The sequence below is a fragment of the Epinephelus lanceolatus genome, chromosome 9, assembly GCF_041903045.1.
Source record: "Epinephelus lanceolatus isolate andai-2023 chromosome 9, ASM4190304v1, whole genome shotgun sequence".
NCBI classification, from domain to species: domain Eukaryota; kingdom Metazoa; phylum Chordata; class Actinopteri; order Perciformes; family Serranidae; genus Epinephelus; species Epinephelus lanceolatus.
The window spans coordinates 23,434,843-23,455,986 of record NC_135742.1 but is presented as its reverse complement, the minus strand read 5'-3'; the positions used below and the strand labels follow the sequence as shown (position 1 = coordinate 23,455,986).

The following is a 21,144-nucleotide window of genomic DNA, read 5'->3' as shown; positions in this document are numbered from 1 at the left end:
CCAGCTGGCGGCGCTCTGTTCTGTCAATCCTGTTATGAAGGCTACACATTCATGAAAGGCATCTGTGCAGCCCAGTGTCTTGTAGGCTTCTACACCACTTCACAGGTGACAGTCAGCTTGCTTTACAAAGTTTTTCTCTATACTCAACCAACGTATCACATTTGCCTCATGAAAAATGAATAACATCTAAAAGCTGTAGCTGTAGTTTTGCAAAGCTGCTCTGTAAGTCACGGAGCTGTATGTGGAGGTAAAATGCTTTGTAACAAATCCTTCTGTTGCTTCAGGGCTCTGAGTCTGACAACGATCAGCCAAACTGCCAGGCGTGTGACCCATCCTGCTTGGACTGCCGAGGTCCTGGCATGCAGAGTTGTACAGTGTGTCCCGCACTCCAGATCCTGTCTGATGATGGCCGCTGCTTGTCTTGCTGTGGTAATGAGACACGCCATGATGATAAACCAATACCGAGGGAGTGCTGTGACTGCGAGGCCTCACGAGGTAAACGAGAACCCACACTGGAACACAGACCACCAACCAAACACATACACATACACATACACACTGTATTGAGAAGTGTTCCCTGGAAAATAGTGTTCATATGCGTGTGAGTCAACAGTCACATTCTTTTAGGGTATCTGTAATTTGTAATGGCTGACTTCTATAATTCAACTAATTGATAGCGTTCCCACTGTGTAGACATGAGTTTCATCTTCCTGCCAAATAGGAGTTTCCAGTATTTTAGGATGATGGAAAATATGTTGCCATTTCAAGAAATTTTCCAAACTTTCTTGGCCTCTGGCCATTAAAGACAAGACTGCACTTCACTAAAACAAGAGTCTTTTAAAACACACAATCCCACACAAGGATTCATCAGAAACAGTTCCAGCACAGGCCCACAGACAGTGAGTGATATAAGGACATCCCCTCATTTGCAAAATGACCAAAATACATTCCCCCTTTAACCTGCCACCGCTCTTCGTCCCTTGGCTCCAGACCAAGCTGCTGTCCTATCCAAACCCAGACCTACAACCTATAAACTATTGAGAAATATTGAATTTTAAATGTACATTTCTATTTTAGCCCATAAAGCATTTATAGCACTGGTTTAGGGGACCGCAGACCAATTGTACGTGTTAAATTATCTCGTGCGATGCCACTCAGCCAATCATATCTGTGCATTCCGATAAGCATTGCAACTTGAGTGAGTAAGATGAGACGAGACCAGAGACAACAGTCGGAGAAATAAAAAAGTCAGAGAAAAGTAATCTCACGGCGGGCTCTAAAGAGAGAAAAGTAGACAGTAACTCTGAAGTCAGCGAAATTGCAGCGTCAGAAACCAATGAAAAAAGGCTTCTTTTAAAGTTTGCATGATACGCGGCCAGTTGCCGTTATAGTTTAATGGCACCCAGCGATGTCAGGGGGAAATGCGGTAGGACAAGGATGAAATTTAAGGGGGCGAAAGTCAAACTGTGGTGGGTTGGAGGGGTGGTGGATGGGTCCAACAAACACTGACTTTCACCCGAGAGAGCGATGTTCATGTCTTATAAGATTCCCTGTACTTTTTTCCTAAACCCACCCATGAGCTTTTGTTTCCTAAACCCAAGCATGTGTTTTTGTTGTTCAAGGAAAAAAAAAAACAAAACGTCAATTTGTTGTGTTGTACCCATGTAGTGCATTTATTTTGAAAGAGACTGTATGTAAACGGAAATTTCCTGTGAAAACAGAAGTGTATTTTGAAAGAAGACAATACATGTAACAGGCGGAACACACGGTGTCCCAGAACGTCAATAACCAACACACCCAGGGTACCTTGCACGTCGTATGTGGAAGTGGAAAGTCAATATGTGAGAAGGTCGGAGTGAGAATGTAAAAAAATAAGGTTTAGATCAAGAACTGACAGACTGTAATATTTTCATTCTTCTGATGGTCAGTTCAAAACCAGCATGTTTGATCATATTGTCTAAAACCATGGTGATTATTAAAAGCAGCAATGTGAAGCGCCACCATGAGACAAGGCACAGAGCATCTTATCAGCAAACATAATCACTGAAACTCAGAGCAAGTTAGACATTAAACATAATTAACAGTCTACAGATGTCTACAGATTACATTTGTTATTGTAACCTAATGTCGTGCTCCATCTCCCCCTTCTCAGAGGAGTGCGTCCTGGGTGTCAACTTTCTGATGAGAGAGGATTCAGAGGCCGAAGGCAGCACCGCCAAACTCTTTGTCACTGCCTGTGTTGTAGTTATCCTCTCTGTGGGCGGAGGAGTCTTCCTCTTCCTCAATGCTCGATCTAGAACAGTTGCAATGGCACCTAAAATCAAAGCAGGAGGCTATGAGAAACTGGATACCAATGGAGGCGTTGCCTTACAGCCTGCTGTCTCTTCATTTGGGGAGTACAGCGATCGCATTGCCGAATGCGAGGATGATGAGGAAGACGATGACGATGAGGACATTGTGTACATGGGACAGGATGGGACGGTGTATCGGAAGTTCAAGTACGGACTCTTGGATGAAGATGAGATTGAGTTGGAGTATGATGATGAGAGCTACTCCTACAGATGAAAACAAAGCACACAAAGACCTGACTCGGGAGGAGTGGCTCTTTCTAACATATCATTGCTGTCTAAACATGGTGTGAAGATTGTTCACATGATGTCTATTTAATTCTTATCTTTTTTAATAGTTAGATCTCTTCAGATCCTGTCAGCAGGTGAAGCAGTGAAGGAGGGTGACAAGCACACACAAAATTTTTTCAATGACATCACATCTCAAAGACATACTCTCCTCTTGCCATATTTACACAGGCCCCATGTGCTGGTGGCACTGATCAGATTGTTTAGAAGTCTGAATTCACAGCACATTTTCTACATTTCATGATCATATTTGTGCTGGTTGTTTGCCCTCTCTGATAGTCTCAAAATCATTTCTCCCATGTCGAAGGAGACGTTTCATCATGATAAATGATGCCAAACCAGTTCCAACCTGCTATCATGCCACAGTTTTGTTGACAATATAAGGTTACGGCTGATTGCAGTTGGCAGAGTTGTTTGCCATGACTACTGTTAACTTTGTTTGGCAGCAACAGGACTTAAGAGAATTAAATGTGCTTATTGTTCCAGTCTTACCCTGCAGAGGCTAAAAAACAACTCATACACGACATATTCAAGTACATATCTGGGATACATACAAATCTGAGGACAAAAATATTTGATGTTTGCACAGTAGAAGTAGTAGAAAGGACATTGAACTATTTACCTTGGTCATTCGATGAGTACAAAAGAAAATGGCGATTGTTATGAGTTGCTATGGTGACAAAACATGTCAGTTTAAGGACTCTGTTTCAGCCTATCCTTACACCTACTGTCCCTATTAAACAGAAAAATACAAACCACCAATCCAAGTTTCTCTCTTTCACTGAACTAACACTAGTATAAACTTAACTGCCTCGTTAACTCATTTTAAAAAACCTTCATTTAAACTCGACAAAACAACACTCAACAAAACTGACTTAGTTATTCTTGTTACTAATCTAGTTAGTTAGTTAGTAGGCTTTTACAACAATCACCAGTTCTGGTTTGATCGAAATAAATTCTTAACTCAGCGAGTTAGATGTAAAAAATATGCTGGCTCTGCCTCTTTGCCCGCTGAGCAGCAGCTTTATTTGTTCTTCTGAGGCAGCTACAGTAGCGTTACATCGTGTTTCAATAATCATGCAACGGATGGCAACAAAAGAAACAGTTAGGGTAATATTTTTTAAATTGACAGATTGCTCAATTAAAAACGCACTACTCAGCTGCTTGTTTGGTCGTTACTGCAAAACCCCACCTTAGTGAGTTCACAACTTGGAAATGGCAACATTACACATAAAAATGTCCGCCGCTCTGACCATCCTGCTGCACTGATTTGAATGAGAAGGCCCGTTCTAATCTCTATTTCTTTGTCTGTGTCTCAACATCAATAATTTTGGTTTACTTTTGGATTACCAAACCTTTCATTTGATTGGCAAGAAGAGTTTGATGTCTTTGTTTGAGTCACAAACCTCAGGGGACACTGTGAATGTGCTGACAATCATATTCATTTTCATGTGTTTGTTTACATTTTCTAGAATAGATCATTTCATTTGAGGATAATTTGTATGTTTACAGCATAATGTGACTCAGTAGCTATTGTCTGCTTGTGAAAAGAGAATCTTACACAATCATACATTCATATTACAATTTGCAGAGTTAGATTTATATAAGATTGCATTTCATTACATTTGATTGTTCTAGTTTTAACAACACAGTTGTGTAACATGCTTCCTCTGTTTCTGCATTATCTAGTTTAAAGCTCTTATTGTAACATTACTGTCAGAACTTGCTGTGTTACATTTGTTTAAACAGTAAACTGGACTGTGTATTGCACTGCAGGTGTCACCTCAGAATACAAAGCAAACTTTACACTGAAGCACAATCTGATCTGTAACCCTGTGTGGTACTGTTTGGATCTTTTCAGGTTAGTTTACACATAGAGGAAAACATTTTCTCTGGTTTCATTTTATTTAGGCCACAGTGAAATGCATCTATGTGAGTGTCCAGATAACTGCTCATAACACAGCAGAAGGTTGCAGTTGAAGATTTTCCCCCCTTTAACTCACTCTTTGACTTAAGTGCTGTGCAGTTGCCTTGTATCGCCGTCTCCCTGAGATAATAACGGGTCTGCATCCCGCCCACTGTAAAGTGTGAAGAGTAAATCATATGGATCTTTCTCTGTACTTTGTTTGAGGTGAGATATGCTGTAATCATTGTTTGGTAATAAAGTTGGATTTTGATCTGTGTTGTGAGTGTGTGCACTCTTGATGAACATTTGTGTTATGAATTAACCTGCTGCTGTACAGAGGTGAGTCAAAGTGATTTGGGAAAGACTTGCATGCAAGTCAGCACAGTGACTGCTGTTGGTTGTTCCCTGTAATTATTGAGCATAGTAACATGTCAATTTAGGATTTGGTGAGTGTGATTATGTAATGTAAGCAGCCCAGATGCCAAAAGAAAATGTTGGCATTGTACATTTCTGAAGGAAGGAGGACGCACAACTCCAGTATTTCCAATCGTGATGGGTGCAAGTTGCAGAGAGATTCCAATGAAACTAGTAGGCAACAGCACTCACAAAAGACAAGAGTCAAAATGTTTTAATAGGGCAACACATGGCCAGACAAAATGATAGACATGTTTCGGCCTAAGCCTTCTTCAGTCTATCAAACAGAGGCAAAGACACTGAATACTATTTATATACATAAGTTCTAGCACCAATCACAGTGTAAGGTGTAATGAGAGGCAATAGAAACCATATGTGTAGCAGTTGCAGCCAATGGCAGGCTGACACAAGACAATTGCCAAGACTGATGCACAAGAATCAATACATGCAAACAGAGATATTCAAATACATTGAAACATATAAGAACATCAAAATTATTAAGCTTCAGACTAGCTGAATGAGAAACATGTTAGACAATAAGAAGGGGAGAATTAAGGTGACAGAAAAGACTGAAAAGAGGCTTTTAAGTCACTGGATATACTTCTACTAGGGACTAGAAGAACCCCAGAAAAATAGCCTGAACCTATTAAAAAGAATCTACACCAATATCAATACTAAAAATATAGAGTTAGAAAAGATTTAAAAATGATTACAGGTCTCTACTAATCAATTGTATAATATTGAGTAGCCTTAATAGTGGAGGGAACAGTAAACTGATTAATTAAGGTGAATAAAAGTCTCTGAAAAAGAGGGAGACATTTACATTCAAAAGGGGAATACAGGGGCTTCAAGGATTAGTGGAACCTCTGTGATATGTATGAAGACACCGAATATAAATGTATTAAAAAAGAAGTCCTCATAAAAAGGGACAATATATCCTAAAGTAGTCTAATGGTCAAAAAAGACAACAGGAAATTTCATCCTTACATGAAAGACAATTTTACAGAGACTCTTTTCTGTCACCTTAATTCTCCCCTTCTTATTGTCTAACATTTTTCTCATTCAGCTAGTCTGAAGCTGAATAATTTTGATGTTCTTATATGTTTCAATGTATTTGAATATCTCTGTTTGCATGTATTGATTCTTGTGCATCAGTCTTGGCAATTGTCTTGTGTCAGCCTGTCATTGGCTGCAGCTGCTACACATATGGTTTCTATTGCCTCTCATTACACCTTGCACTGTGATTGGTGCTAGAACTTTACCTATGTATATAAATAGTATTCAGTGTCTTTGCCTCTGTTTGATACACTGAAGAAGGCTTAGGCCGAAACGCATCTGTCATTTTGTTTGGCCGTGTGTTGCCCTATTAAAACATAGATTTCTAGTCTTTTGTGAGTGCTGTTGCCTACTAGTTTCATTGTACATTTCTGGAAACCCTGGTCACATTCCATATGTGATCCAGTGTTTCTAATGAGATGTAGAATATGAGCTTACTTGTTTGTTTGAGGTGGATGGGATTGAACCCTACGCGACATCTAGGCGAGATGCCTGCCATGCTGCAGACTACTGTTCAACACCAACAAACAACAAAACCGGGTGTTTCTAACAAGACATTCCTGCACTCCAGCAGCTATTTAGCTACCAAACGTAGGTGTGTTTTAACACCCTGTAACTGTTTTTCTACCAGGCATACCAGGCCACAAAAAGCTGTTGTTTTTTTTACCAACATCGGTGTGTTTTCTGCTGGGATAGTGTCACACACTGTGGTTGTTTTTTAATGTGACATAGCTGTTACACCAGAGATAGTGCCACAGAAAACAATTTAAAAAAAAGAAGAGAAATCGCTGTGTTTCCAGTGGGGATTGTGGCACCAAAAATTGTGCATGGCGTTAGATCAGGCAGGACACTTTGTCAAGCTCAGCTCACATCCCAGCTACATTGGCTGATCTCAAACAGCCCAATCAACTGATGGAGCAGCTGATCGATGGAAGGGAGTCAGCTGATAGATCACATGATTCCTTTCTATGCAACCAATTGGCAAATCTCACTCAGGGAGCCCTGTTCAAACTGCTCTGGCCTGCCTACTGTTGCTGCTTCCTCTGCAGGCCACTTTGTAATCTGCCTGCACCCCAGCTCCTCCTTTTCATGCTGTGTCTGACTTATCAATGTCATTTCTGTTTGTCATTGATGCTGCTCTGTTCTGTTCCCGGGGAGTCTTTGCTGCTGCTCTCTCTGGCTTAGGCTTTCCACGTAGGCCCGAGGAAAAGCAGAGAGGCCCCAGAACAGAGCCGTACAGCCAAATATAAGACTGCAAATGGAAATAAAGTTTTCTTTGACTAAAGTTTTCCTGACTGAAGTGGGTATTATAAACTAAAACATGACCTTTTCCAAACCATAACCAAGTGATTTTAGTGCCTAAACATAACCACACTGTAACCATAACCACACTGTAACCACAGTGTTTTTGAAACATAAAATTTCAACGTATCTGCTACTAAATATAACATACAAACGTAATATTTCCATGGTTTGCAGAAAGGTAGCCTACAATGCCAACATTTATTCTGGTGACTGGGTTACAAAAGCTGAATATGCTTATTCATTTATTTTTGGTAACCGCTTATCCTACACCCTGGACAGGTCACCAGACTATCGCAGGGCCAACCGAAAGAGACAGACAACCATTAACGCTCTCATTCACACCTACAGCCAATTTAAAGTCTCCAATTAACCTTTGGACTGTGGGAGGAAGCTGGAGAAAACCCACACTGACACAGAAGGGCTTCCCCACCCTGGGGCTTGAACCCCCCCCCACCCCAGATTCAAACCGGGAACCCTCTTGCTATAAGAGGATGCTCGTGTATACTACTTTTAAATGAGTACAAATAATTTTTGAGTCTATGTTGACCTATTCAAGTGTGGTCTTAACTGGTTCCTTATCTGTGTCAAAAGGGGTTACTATAACATCACATTTTTATTGCTGTTTTCTACTTAGTATTCTGTATCCTCATGCTAATTAAAAATGACGACCCTTTAGAGATACACTTATCACCAAGGTACAGTTTTTCAGATTCTAAGTTGTCCTAGTTACCTAGCCCCTTAAGCACTGTTATATTATATTAGTTTCATGATACATCAAGCTCCTGTAATGTCACTATACTTGACGTTGACTTTTAGTAGATAACCTTTACGTTGAATCCCCAGCACAGCACAGCAGGTTGAGTCCAGTGTCTTATCTCATACTAGACACAACATTGGCTCAGGGACATCTGCCACTGCACCTCCTTCACACGTGTGCTTGACTCTGACTTTGGCTTTCCCCTCCGGAGCTTTATCAGGTAAAATGCTTCAGGCTGCAGTTTTTGTTCCTGCTCTGACACCTATCTACACATTCTCACACCCAATGTGGCTGTTTGACTTTTAATTACAAATATACCTGACAGCAGGGCTAACAAATTTAACTGGGCCTTATTCTTTAACCAGAAAATGTCGATAGGCCACATTTTCAGCAGCGAGCAACCAATCCACTTTTTTTAGCGTGTGTGTACACACACACACACACACACACACACATATACATGGCCCTCCTCAACATAATACAGAAACAGCATAAAAAAGAGCAATGCACAGAAGCATAATAAGTGGCATAAACAGTGACTAATAACACACTCTATCTCTCTACCAGCATCTCCCTCTCTCCCTCTCCCCCCTCTTCTCCACACACACACACACACACACACACACACACATGCACCCACCTCACCTCCTGACGTTTAAATATTTTAAAACACAGTAGTTCAAATGGAAAAAAACAAGTGAGAATTTCAGTCCTGAAATCTTTCATTTTATTTTATTTAATCTCTATTTTAGTAATATTCCCACAGAGATTCCTAATCTTTTTTGACAAGGGAGTCCTGGCCGAGACAACAGCATGAAAAGTTAGTTAAAAGTAACAGGCATTCAGTGGTCAAATAATACTTTGTCCTGTTGTTAGAATTTTCTATGCTATAAAAAATTATAGGTGGGTTGGTTAGTTAAGTGGGGCTGAAAGAGTAAGAAGCAACACTGAGGCATGGCAGTAGCAGTAAAGCAGAGGGGGAGCTGAGAAATTTTTGGCTGCCTGGACTAGCTCACAGGCATTGCCCCATTAATATTTGTATCTGCACAATTTGTGACACTGATATTAGTACAAAATCCACATTCAGGCGGATGTCAGCTAATGATGTCAGAGTCCCAAAAAGACCCCTTGGCTTTAAGAAATCAAAAAAGGCCAGCCATGTGAATATCCTCTAATATTTTATCCTGTTTTCTACACTTTTTGGATTTTTAATCAGCGGTATTTCCATCACAGCTTACCCATATGTGAAATAATAAAAAATGACCAATAAATGAAAAAAAAAATGAATTTGATAAAACTCTTTATTTGATTAAATTACACATAACGCAAGAATGAAAACGTAAAAGAGGTGCTGAACTGGTAAATCTACATGCAGTAACCCTGGTCCCTGTGTAAACTAGGATAAAAAAATGTAACAAATGAGCCTGGAAAACATTTGACCTTTCTGCAGCAGGGGTCAAATGTGTCAGGGTTATGAAAACATTCCTCTTAAAGGTCCAGTGTGTAGGATTTAATGGCATCTAGTGGTGAGGTTGCAGAACGGACACTTCTCCAATGTGTGTAGGAGAGCTGTTGTGGCTGACGTGAAAGCATGCCAATAAAACGGCTCTACCTAGAGCCAGTGTTTGGTTTGTCCATTCTGGGCTACTGTAGAACAACATGGTGGGCTCTGTGCCCCTAACTCCTTCACACTGGACCTTTAAAATCTTTGACGGGTCTAAAGAAGCAGCACATCACAATTCAAGGTTACAGTGAGATTCCTTCTGTACATTAAGTGCTTTAGAGGATGAACCAATAATGTAGCATTCGACATGAAATAAAATCTTAACACAGCAGTGAATGTGTCGACATGGTTACAGTGAAATACTGCTTCCTGTATCGATTCTTTCAGTCATTTCTCTCCCAGTTAAAAAAAAAAAAAAAAAAAAAAAAAAAAAGGTTTAAAGGAAAAACACAAACTACCGGACTGAGAATAAACAGGTACCTGGAAAAACAGCACAGCTCTTCCTAAGATGAACAAAGCTACTGTTGCATGAGAAATGTCAACATTCATTAAATTGCAGTCGTATCTTTTACTCCCTAAGTAACACTTTAATAAACTAAAACACAACACAAACTTAAAAACCCCAAAATCACATAGCTATACTCATGTGTCTCATTCATTTAAATTATTTATATAGGGTGAAAGAGCTTTACACAGTTTTAGCTGCAAGTCATTTTCGTTGTAAAAGCTAAACGTGCTAAAGCTAAAGGTGCAGGCACACACACACACACACACAGACCTAGAGAGCTAACAGTTTTTGAATACATTTGCTAAAATTTAGCAAATGTCATTTAAAATAAAGACCTCATGAAACAAAAAGAAACGAATATATTTAGATGAGATCAAGAATATTGTGTGTATTAGGATTTTCAGCATGATCATCCTTTACCGTATTTATGGTATAAATTTGACTCTATACACTTTAAAGACTTGCCCTTTGTAAATATCAGAGCAGGAAACAGGATCTGTGGACCTTACACTTCATCTCATATCACCTATCAATGTTTTACTATCTGTGACAAACCCACACAGACTAGTGTGCTGTAAATCTGAACATCAGGCAAGCTGCAGTGAAAACAATGTGCATAAGAATGTGCTTGCTTTATCGGCCAACAGACTGATAATGGAAATACATTTGGTGTCAAAAGAGTACCAATCAAATCCAGAGAGCACATAGGCTGACATTATTTTAAAATCTGCTCTTTACAACATGTTTTTCTGCACATTTTATCAAATACACGACCATTCTAATGGTTATCAAATAATCCCTGTGAGATTTTATTCTGCATAATGCATCAAAAACCCTAAATCCAATCTTTAGTCAGATGTAACGGGATAATTTTTCAGGGCAGTGATAAACAGTAGAGGGCTTGTGTCACACTGGAAAGATGTTTTCTCAAGAGGAAAATAAGAGAAAGCAAAGATACTTTAATACCATTAAATTTATATCATTTCATAATTTAATTTCCCCATCCTCCCACAGATGCCTTGCGTTTAGACAATTTGTTGCATCAAGCCATCCAACAGTGCGGCCAGTGTTTTCGTTAGAGATAATAATGCCCAGACTTCTGTCTCTAACACACAGAAACAAACATCAACAGAACAGTACATGATAGGTATCCTGTTTTTCAACGTTGGCTAGGTAGTGTTCACGGAGTTGAGTTTGCGGTTCATTTGTGTCTTCGATTATATAAAGATTATTACAGAATTGCTTGTATTTAGTGGCCACCTTCATCCTAAAATCTGTATTTTTAAGTTCCTTCTCACATAAAAGATTCCAAATGCACAGTGGGACCAAAGAGATTCACACACAGTTATGATGTAAAATGAGGCAATATGGTTTGGATATATACAAATAAACATCTATGACGTGACTGGCTATCTGCAACAAACTCATACAAGAAGTTAAACAGTTCTTCAAATAGACACACTGAGGAAGTAAAAGAGAAGTACAATAGAAAAGATGTTTACGATGGCGTCCATCTGCAACCATGACGACAGCTAGGAGATCTCAGTATGAGGCTGTGCATTTTAATGAGTGCATACACCCGTGTGTATATGGAAACCTTTGTGTTTTTCTGGTGTGTGTGTGCATGTTTGTGCACAAAGTGCAACAGTCACAACCAGCTGTCAGTGACCATTCATAATAGTCTGTGATGTGGATGCAGTGGTGGGGGGCAGCGCTGACAACGAGCTGGGAGTGCTGGTGAAGAAGTTGTCGTCTTTCAGTTTGAGATGCTCTGGGAGCTCCAGCTTGACCTTGGCCTCCTCAATGTCGTTGTTTATGGCTGCGATGAGCGCTTCTGTTAGGAACAGAAATGAGGGAGAGATAAAGACGAGGAGAGACAGAGAGGTACAGGGAGGGAATCGTGGAGGCTTAAGAGGAAAAATAGCAAGATCAAATCTGGAGGCACGGATCATGTTATGCCTTTGACTGCAGGCATACACAAATTGAAATTGTGTGTGTTTGTGTGAGAGAAAGAGTGTGTGTATGAGCATGTGTGAGTGTGTGAAAGAGGGAGAGATAAAGACAGAGAAAGGTGTCCTACCAAGTGAGTTGTAGCTTCTCTCCGGACGGATGTAGCCCACCATGACAACACTGAGAACCTCCCCATAAAAGTCCTCTTTGAATGTGTGAATCACATGAGTCTCCTACAACAACAAAAAACAATATATGAATACATTTTTAAAGAATACAACAACTGTCAAATGTAATGTACTACATTTTAATATTGTGTTATCAAACCAGAATGTTTTATGCTAGGTTCACACTGATACATTGACTTGGAGTTATCCAAGTAATCCAATACAGATACTGATGCATATGGTCACCTTAAAGATACGCCTTTAGTTTAAAATTCCCACGGCAAGAATGTATCACCATTTCCATCCAGGCACACACTAAGAGTAAGAGTAAGAGTATTTACCAGTACCGTCTGATATCAATCACATGCCCCTGATTTACACCCCTGGTTCACACAAGCAGACAGAGACAGAACTCTACAAGTCACTGTGAACATGGCAGTAAATGACGAAAAACTGTTGTTTATGGCGTGTGTACAAAGTATACAAACGGGATTAAAACACTTTGAAACAAATTTCATGACTTCATTCACAACAAGTGCTGCGTGGGTCCAGACCTTGGAATCCCACCCCATTGAGTTCAAGTTGACTGATCTGTCTGGCATCGTGACATGAAGCAGGTTAAGATAAGAAACAACCAATGAGCTCTGCGGAGGGGACTCATTTAGCCAACAAGCAGCACGACTGGGACTTATGCTTTTGTCAAGCTGTTGTCAAGCAGTGCTCCAGAACCAATGAGGAGTAATGACAATGGTGAGTGCTACAGACAAGATAGACGCTGCTACTGCGGCTGTTCCTGATCAACATGTCTTCTCAATACTGCCTGACATCGAAGTTTGATTTACTTTGCTCTTCTCCACTCTTTCAATGATGTTGATGTTAGATTCAGGTGGATACATTGGTCACTAGTTGTAGGTAAGGGAGAATCAAATCACCCTCCCCCACGGAAATCAGTTAGTGTGGACTCTGTCAGCCTGAAGATGAAAACGGAGTGCAATGAGTTGACAATACTGTCTGATATCAGGCAACAGCAGGCGCTTTCACTTGACAGAACAGCTCGGGGTGTTGCCTAAATAAATGTGTCTACAGTGCAGACTATAGCCACTAGTCTCTTGAAACATTTTCAACAAAAAGGGTATTTATTTTATTTTAATAAAAAGCTATTTTTCTTAATTCAATTTTTTTTGTCCTACTGCAGGAAATCTGATTCCAAGTTTGAACCATGGCCTTGTGACTAAACCATCTCTGCCTTTCAACCCTGATTTGTCAAAGACTACTTCACATCTTATAATTAGATTTGCAATGTGCACGCCATCTTTCTGACTACAACACCATGCAGTTTGCAGTGAATGCTGCTTTCCTTGTACTGACCATGGACTTCTTGGTATTTTTGTAGTAAGGGTTCCAGCCAATGCTCATCACCATCTTGTAGACATTGCCATTACCGACACAGGCCCAGCCATAGTAGATCCCTGTGCCGATGTCTGCTGGAAGATTGTCCACCACTGAGTCAGGAAAGTTGGCTGGAAATGGGGGAGAGAAGGGGAGAAAAAGTCAGAATAAGGACAGAGATAAGTTAGCATGTAAGCTCAGCTAGAGAGCTGCTCATCCTAAAATACAAAAAGTGTCTTGCTCAGTGTCATCTTAAAGCAGAGAACTCTATTTAGAGAAACTTTTAAACTAGTTGTTAAGATAACCAAGGTTAGACATTTGTCCCATAAATGTTTTTCATTACAGTACCTGAGAACACTGGGTACTTTCGGCATATGTCTTCACTGTTTAGAAGCTCTGCATGGTTAGGCACATGACTCTGTCTTAAAAGCTACTACTGTTTGCTTAATGATGTATTTACATATTCTTTATATTCAATAGTCCTTTTTAAACTACCTGTTCAAGGTGGGAATATTTCACCATTATGCCATAGATGTATAATACTAATTAGATACCAGATGACAAGATGGCACCTATTCATTCCAACGGGGTTGCTCACCTAGCACATATGCCTAAAAAGTTTCTAGCTTAAAAAGTTTCTTACTTTACTTCCTGGTTTACTACCATGACATGCAGCCCACTGGATGTGCGAGGTAGAGTTTCTACCGCTGACCCCACTCACAGGATCTAGCTCCTTTCCCACACTTAACATTGTCATTTTTCAAGGCTCAAGATAAGTTTTACAAATGTTAACCCTCTATAGATCAAAAATTCATAAAAAAAACGGAGTCATAACTGAAATTGTTTGCAGTTCAAGGTGTCCTAGCAACAGTTTTACAAATGTAATGTGATGGTTGGGCCGCGGGGTGTTTTGTCACTTCAGTCCCACAAACGGTCACTGGAAAGAATTGAAAGCAAGGCTGAGCAGTGTTCCTGGGGGTCAGAAGAGGACCTGCTCCATATGTAGCTCGATGTAACAGGTCATTTTAAGTTAACAAAAACTCAATGATTCTTATTTTCAGGTGATTATAAATTAATAAAAGCATGATGGTTATAAATTGCAGGAGAGAGGGGCATCTGGGGTGCTTTGCTTGGCCTGCTGCCCCTGTGACCTGGCCCTGGATAAGCAGATGAACATTGATGGATGTATGGATAGTTATGGATATTATGTACTACCATATCTGCCAATAGATGCCCCTTAATCCTACACACTGGACCTTTAAGTCTGATTCACCATCAAAAACATTGTGAGCCACATTTGAAATGATTAAACACATGCACACATATGCTGTCATTAGCTACTGTATGTCCTTTCTGAGAGTAAATGGTATGTATAGATATTATATAAATAATATAGCGACAATATTACATTAATCACAACAAGGTACAGGTTTGCCTTTTTAATAGATCTGATTTGACTTTTTATTTTACGATTTTTATAACATTTTTTCGTTCGTTCATTTGGACTGAGATATGACGTTACATTTCTGGAAGCATCCACAGTTACATAATAGCGGTGATTTGGGTAAATACCGGGGCTTTCAACATCTGCCGAGTTTCGTTACTTAACTCACATTTACCGCAGTCAAAAAACGATGCGCGCTGGTTGCGTAAAACGGTGTCGTCATCAGCGCAGCTCATTGAAACCGGTAACTGAACGCCAAGGAGTATGAATGATCAGTTCGGGTATCTGATGAATCATCAGAGAGAGTCTGGAGGACACTCATGTCATCACCTCACACTGACTATTTTAATTATCTACCAGTACACTAGTTCCCTCTCTGGTTACTCCGTACAGATTCCGACTGACCTTACGCTATCTGCGTAAACTATCTTACATGTTAGCCCCTCAAAAGCTCGGATTAAAGGTAGATGTTTAGCTTACCTGTAGGTATTCCCAGTTCTTTGCTTCCTCTCCCGAAGCCTCGGATGACCTCTCCCCGACAGAAATACGGAAGGCTCTTCATGACTAGCTCTCTTAACAACAGCTGGCTACCTCAGATGGAGGCTACAGAATGACCTCGAACGACACAAGGAAGGAAGTCGGTCTGACTACTCAGCCAGCACTGCTGCCTGGCACTCTCTGACAGTTAGCACAACTAAAATATCACCCTTGTAGACTCCAGAGTCCGTCCTTGTATTTAGCTATAGGTTCACCTGCCTGGTTAGCTTGGTCGAGTTGGATAAAGTTGAACGTCACTCACTGAGCAGCGATGGTAAAAGTTCACAGCTATGCTAGCTGAGCTAGCTGTTGTTAGCTTCAAGAGAAGGACCCTGATCCCAGACCGGGTTTATCCAAAGGTTTTGGTTGTACAGTACTCGGAAGATGACAGTCCCGGTTCCACTTGGGTCCACTTACAGCATGACGATGACATGAAGCCCTATAGTTACATGTGGTGGACACATCTGCCTCCGTAATGCTTCTCCTGATGTCATTGACCGCGTGACCAAAGCGAGCCGGGAGTCTCATGTGGGGTTCATGTGTTGTAGGAAAAAAGAGCGATTGGGAATGAGGCATTCATGGACCCATCTAGGGCAGGGATCAGCCACCTTTACTTTCAAAGGAACCATTTTTGACTAAAAATAATAATAAAAAAATCTGTGTGGAGCCGCAAAACATATTCGAACCTTATATTAAAGGTAAAACAGTCTATTAATTCTAAATTGCATTTATTAATATGTTTTTACCAAAAGGTGGCTACCCTGTGGGGCATTAGGGGCCTATTTATGATTATTTAGTACTTTCACTTTGCAGAGCTGGAAGTGAAAGCAAACAAATCTGTCCATGCACTCTAAATTCTCTATTTTATCCTGAGATTTTTACTTTTTGGATTTGGTATCCATAGCTAACCAGCTAGGAAGACTCAAGACTAGCCACCACTATCGTGGTATGGCAAATTTTTGAGGAAAAGGTACAGGCAGTAGATTTATTACTCACATTTTAGTTGTTGAATTTTTTATTTATTTATTTATTTTAATTCGGAGGACAAGCTCCACATTTTTACAATGGAGAATGTAAGAATTTCTTCAGGTCTACAACACTGAGAAATAAAAAAATAATATGTTCAATAAAATAGCCGTTAGTCATTTCTATTTGATTTATTTATTATTTTATTTGAATCATTTATTTATTTTATTTCATTTAATTTCATCTGATTTTATTCTATTTATTTTAATTTATATTTTGGTCAAAGCCACAGGGAGTCACTGGAGAGGGGCCATAGAGCCGCATGTGACTCCAGAGACACAGGTTGTCTAGGGGAAAAGTGACGCATATTTTAGACGCTAAAGTGTTGCGTTTGGGCGATGAAAACGCAAAGCATGTTCTACAACAAGCCAAGTGTACCATCCTTACATATCATTACTACTAAGCATTTTGCATACATTAACAGGTGCTCTTTCCGCAGTGCCTAGTAGAATTTAAATTTAAAAACCAAACTATGGTTGACATTTTGGAGGCCTTGTCGTTTGCAAGCGCCTTCATCATTTCAAGTGTCAGTTGTAAAGAGATGTTACACATGATGTTTCACAAATCAGCAAATTAAAATTAATACGATTTAACTGCCATCAAATAGCCTAAATTCCCGAATTTTTGTAGTTTTTCTGTGTCGGTGGAAGTGTATAATTTGCCTAATTGTAGTCACCCATTGTTTTCAACTTGATGATAGCCCACCCGTTTGTTAGTTGCTTCTTTTTGGCGTTTGCAGCCACAAGAGGGCGACATAAGGACTATGCTTTCCCAAGCATCCAACCTATGGCCCAGACATATCGTCTAATTTAGGCCTAGGCTGCATTGTTTTTAATGGGTCCTCAGTGTAAATGTGTGCCCAGTTGAACCCTCTGGACCTTGGATGTACCCTTTTAACTAGTCTGACCCAGCTGTGATATAAATGAGTTGATCAGAATGCTGAAAATCCTTCCTAAACGCAGGCTAATTTAAACTAAGGTTTTAACAATATCTATTAGATCGTATTTATTATCAGATTTGAAACTTTATATTATTTCAGCCTGAAAAAAATAAAATAAAAAAAATCAGAAAAAAGAAATACAGAGATTCTCAAACATGCAAACATGAATTTGAATAAGTATTCCAATTTTTACCTTATTTTGCCTTTGTTATTCAATCTGTTTCAATGCATCAGCAGGAGAACAGCAATAAATGGGTAGCCTAAATAAGTGGATTGAATGCCATGAAATTATTTTACTTTATCAGATGATTTAGGCAGGGCTGGAGTATCATGAGCCCACTTTAGGTACATGACTGTGATTTCTCGGTCATCCAACTGACTTCATAATCCTGCTTTGTGAGATCGTCTCTCAGTACCTTGTTTGACTTTATACAGAGTATGAAGGACAGTTAAAATGTTGATAAAACTTAATGGCAGAATTACATTTCACATTTTTATTTTCATATGATATGATTACAAGTGGCTCAGCAGGTGAGCAGCTGTGGCTCAGAGGTAGAGCAGGTCATCCACGAATTGGAAGATCAGCTGTTCAGTCTTGGCTCCTCCAGTTTCCATGTCAAAGTATCCTTGAGCAAGATACTGAACCCCAATTTGCTCCTGATGACTGTTCCACCAGTGTGTGAGTGTGTTTAAAACTGAGTAGCAGGTGGCACCTTGTATGTTAGCCTCAGCCACCAGTGTGTGTGTAAATGTGACTCTTTGTGTAAATAGCGCTTTGAGTGGTCAGATGACTAGAAAGGTGCTATACAAGTGCAGGTCCAAATAATGGAAATGGGTCCTGAAATATAACGTGTGCAACCTTTGGTCATATTTGCCTGGGCAGCAATTATGCTGGTCTCTTCCTTAGTTACTGTACACTCACACATAAAGGCCAGTATCAGTCACTGCCTGACATGTGTATATTTATGCAGACAAACATGACCATGGCATGATAAAGTGTTGGCACACCTCAGCCTTTTGAACTCATTGTGAGTGACTGTGTTCCTGCATATTTTCTGCTCTTTTATATCTAAAGCAGTATACAAAAGCATACAGCAAGCCCTGAACAGCCACACCAGACATATAAATGAAAGTGTGTTTCCCTGTGTAGGCTACAATGTATGGCATCACCAATATGCAGCATATACACTCATCATAGGCATTCATTAAATCATCTGTAAACTGTCACCTCACTGCTTACTTTAAGAACGGCCACCCCATGTTTATTAAATCATTAGCCAACATTACTTTTCTGACACTGAATTCAACATCATGGGAAGATTAAACTCTACAACTGTCGAAACACCAAAGGGGGTAAAACTGGTTTAACAAGCATTCAACTGGCAAGTTACAGAGAAATGAAGATAAAAATCTCAGCCTGTTACTGGCATGAAAAAAGTCAGATTTACCATGCATGATGTCAGACCATGCAGATAACGATTACACAATAGTTCTGACAAGTATTTTAGGTAGTTGTCTGATACTAATTTTATGCAAATGTTTTCTTGAATTATTCAGTCAACATAACTTGTGCATTAGGCCTCTTATAATCACATTGGAGAGCAGCATTCAGTAGCTTCCTGCTTTGCCACGGTGCAGACGCTCCTCTTGTTTGCTCTCTGCTTTGCTTTTATTTTTCCTATTTTTCCCTCCTGTCACAAACTCCTACACATTTAGTGAGGTTTCCTAACACAACTAAATCATTGCAAGGATAACTTTTGAGATCTCTGGGTTGCAATTTTCTGCTTTTTCCTCAGAAGAAACTGCAGATATTGACATTTACACAGAGCCATGGCAGGGGACGGCTCAGACCAACGGGTGATGATTTAGATTTGAGTTTGAAGCACGACAGAAAAAAAGGGTGTTAGATCTAGAGGAGATAGATTTCTTTGTAAGAAACTATCATTTGGTGAGTTCTCATCTTTTGAATATGTGTCATTTAAAATGGAAATGAAGTTATTTCCGTGTATCATAGTGATTTGCAGACCATGTAAATAGGTACTCTCCAAATTTTCTTCATAATTTTACTGAGATGCTTTCAATTATTTTGTACTGAATTTGACTGTGTAGTTATTACAGGTGATTCAAATGTACACATGGATAATGTCTGTGAGAAAAATGCCACAGGACTTTCTGCCATACTTGACACATTTGATCATTGTGACAGAGCTGACCCATAATACAGGGCACACGCTAAATCTTGTCTTAACTAAAGGTGTTGACATTTCGAATGTTACTGGGCTTGATGTTGCTCTATCAGATCATCTCTGTGTATTTTGTGATCTGTCAGTAACTCCCCATAATGCCCATGGATCAGCAGATGTTTAAAAAAAGATACTTTAATGAGAACACCACAACACTTTTTATGGAAGCTATTGAATTTGAATCTGCCACAATTTCAAATCATGTTGATGATCTGTAGAACTCCTGCACTTCTAAAATTGCAAATGTCATTGATGCTATTGCTCCTCTTAAGTTAAGGTGGAATAGATCAATAATAAGCAAAAGGCAACATGGAGAAACACTCATTCTGTAAGGGTCCAGAAAAGCAGAACTAAAATCAAAGCTCCACATTCATTTTGAAATCCAGAAAGAAAATTTCGCATTTATAATCTGACCTTGTGAAGTGCAAGGCAATCATTTTTCTCTGAGATCATCAACAAAAACAGTAACAACTCATGCATGTTATTTGCTACTGCAGACAGTTTAACCAATCCTTCCAGTATCTCCACAACTAGTTTCTATCAGCAAATGTAATGAGTTTGGAGCCTTTTAAATAATAAAGTTCAAGACATCAGATGTGCGATTAACTCCTGAATGCCAGAGAATAAAGTTCCTTCACTGCAGTCTTCCCAAAGTAACTTGTTAGGTATGACAGAATTTAAGTCCGTCAATGACAAAACACTGAAAGAAACTGTCTCCAGCCTCAGTTCTTCCACTTGCTGCCTTGATGTTTTACCCACTAGCTTCCTTAAAACTGTGCTGAGCAGCCTGGTAAAACAACTGACTCTTAAGTTGATGCTTTGAAAACTGCAGTCATCAAACCTCTCCTGAAGAAGAGCAGTCTTGATGCCACTGTACTGAACAACTACCGGCCTATTTCAAACTTACCATTTTATAGTTAAGTTATTTAAAATGTTGTCTACTCAGTAACTTAACTTTTTGAAGCTGAACAATTGCTTTCATAACTTTCAGTCAGGTTTTTGGGCCCATCACTGCACTGAGACTGCACTCGTAATCGCCTGAACACAGGCTCAGGCAAAGTCTCTATTTCAGTGCAGTTGGATTGAAGTGCTGCTTTTGACACAGTGGACCATTTTGTTACAAAGACTAGAAAACTGAGTCGGACTGTCTGGAACTGTCCTGAAATGGTTCAAGTCATATCTTTATGACAGGAAGCACTTTGTCTCGATTGGTAACTGTAAGTCAGAGCAGATAGCTGTGACATTTGGGGTCCCACAGGGATCCATCTTGGGACCCCTCTTGTTTAATCTCTGTATGCTTCCATTAGGCCAAATCATACAAAATAATAGCATAGCCTACCATATTTATGCAGATGACATGCA

General features: G+C 39.7%; 2 protein-coding genes across 2 annotated transcripts in view; one reads left to right on the top strand and one right to left on the bottom strand.

Moving 5' to 3' along the window:
- Positions 1-4,818, top strand: part of pcsk5b (proprotein convertase subtilisin/kexin type 5b) — a 124,505-nt gene extending 119,687 nt beyond the window's left edge. Inside the window, exons 35-37 of the mRNA XM_033618842.2 lie at positions 5-105; positions 285-495; positions 2,153-4,818. Coding sequence (XP_033474733.1) covers positions 5-105; positions 285-495; positions 2,153-2,565 — 725 coding nt within the window. The 3' untranslated portion in view covers positions 2,566-4,818. The remainder of the gene's footprint in view (positions 1-4; positions 106-284; positions 496-2,152) is intronic.
- A 6,050-nt stretch (positions 4,819-10,868) lies between these two features.
- Positions 10,869-16,066, bottom strand: rfk (riboflavin kinase). Its single transcript, XM_033620532.2, has 4 exons — positions 15,517-16,066; positions 13,572-13,723; positions 12,167-12,269; positions 10,869-11,920 (listed from the first exon to the last, which is right to left on the bottom strand). The coding sequence occupies exons 1-4, from the start codon at positions 15,596-15,598 to the stop codon at positions 11,748-11,750; spliced, it is 510 nt and encodes a 169-aa protein (XP_033476423.1). The 5' UTR covers positions 15,599-16,066; the 3' UTR covers positions 10,869-11,747.
- Positions 16,067-21,144: the final 5,078 nt, after the last annotated feature.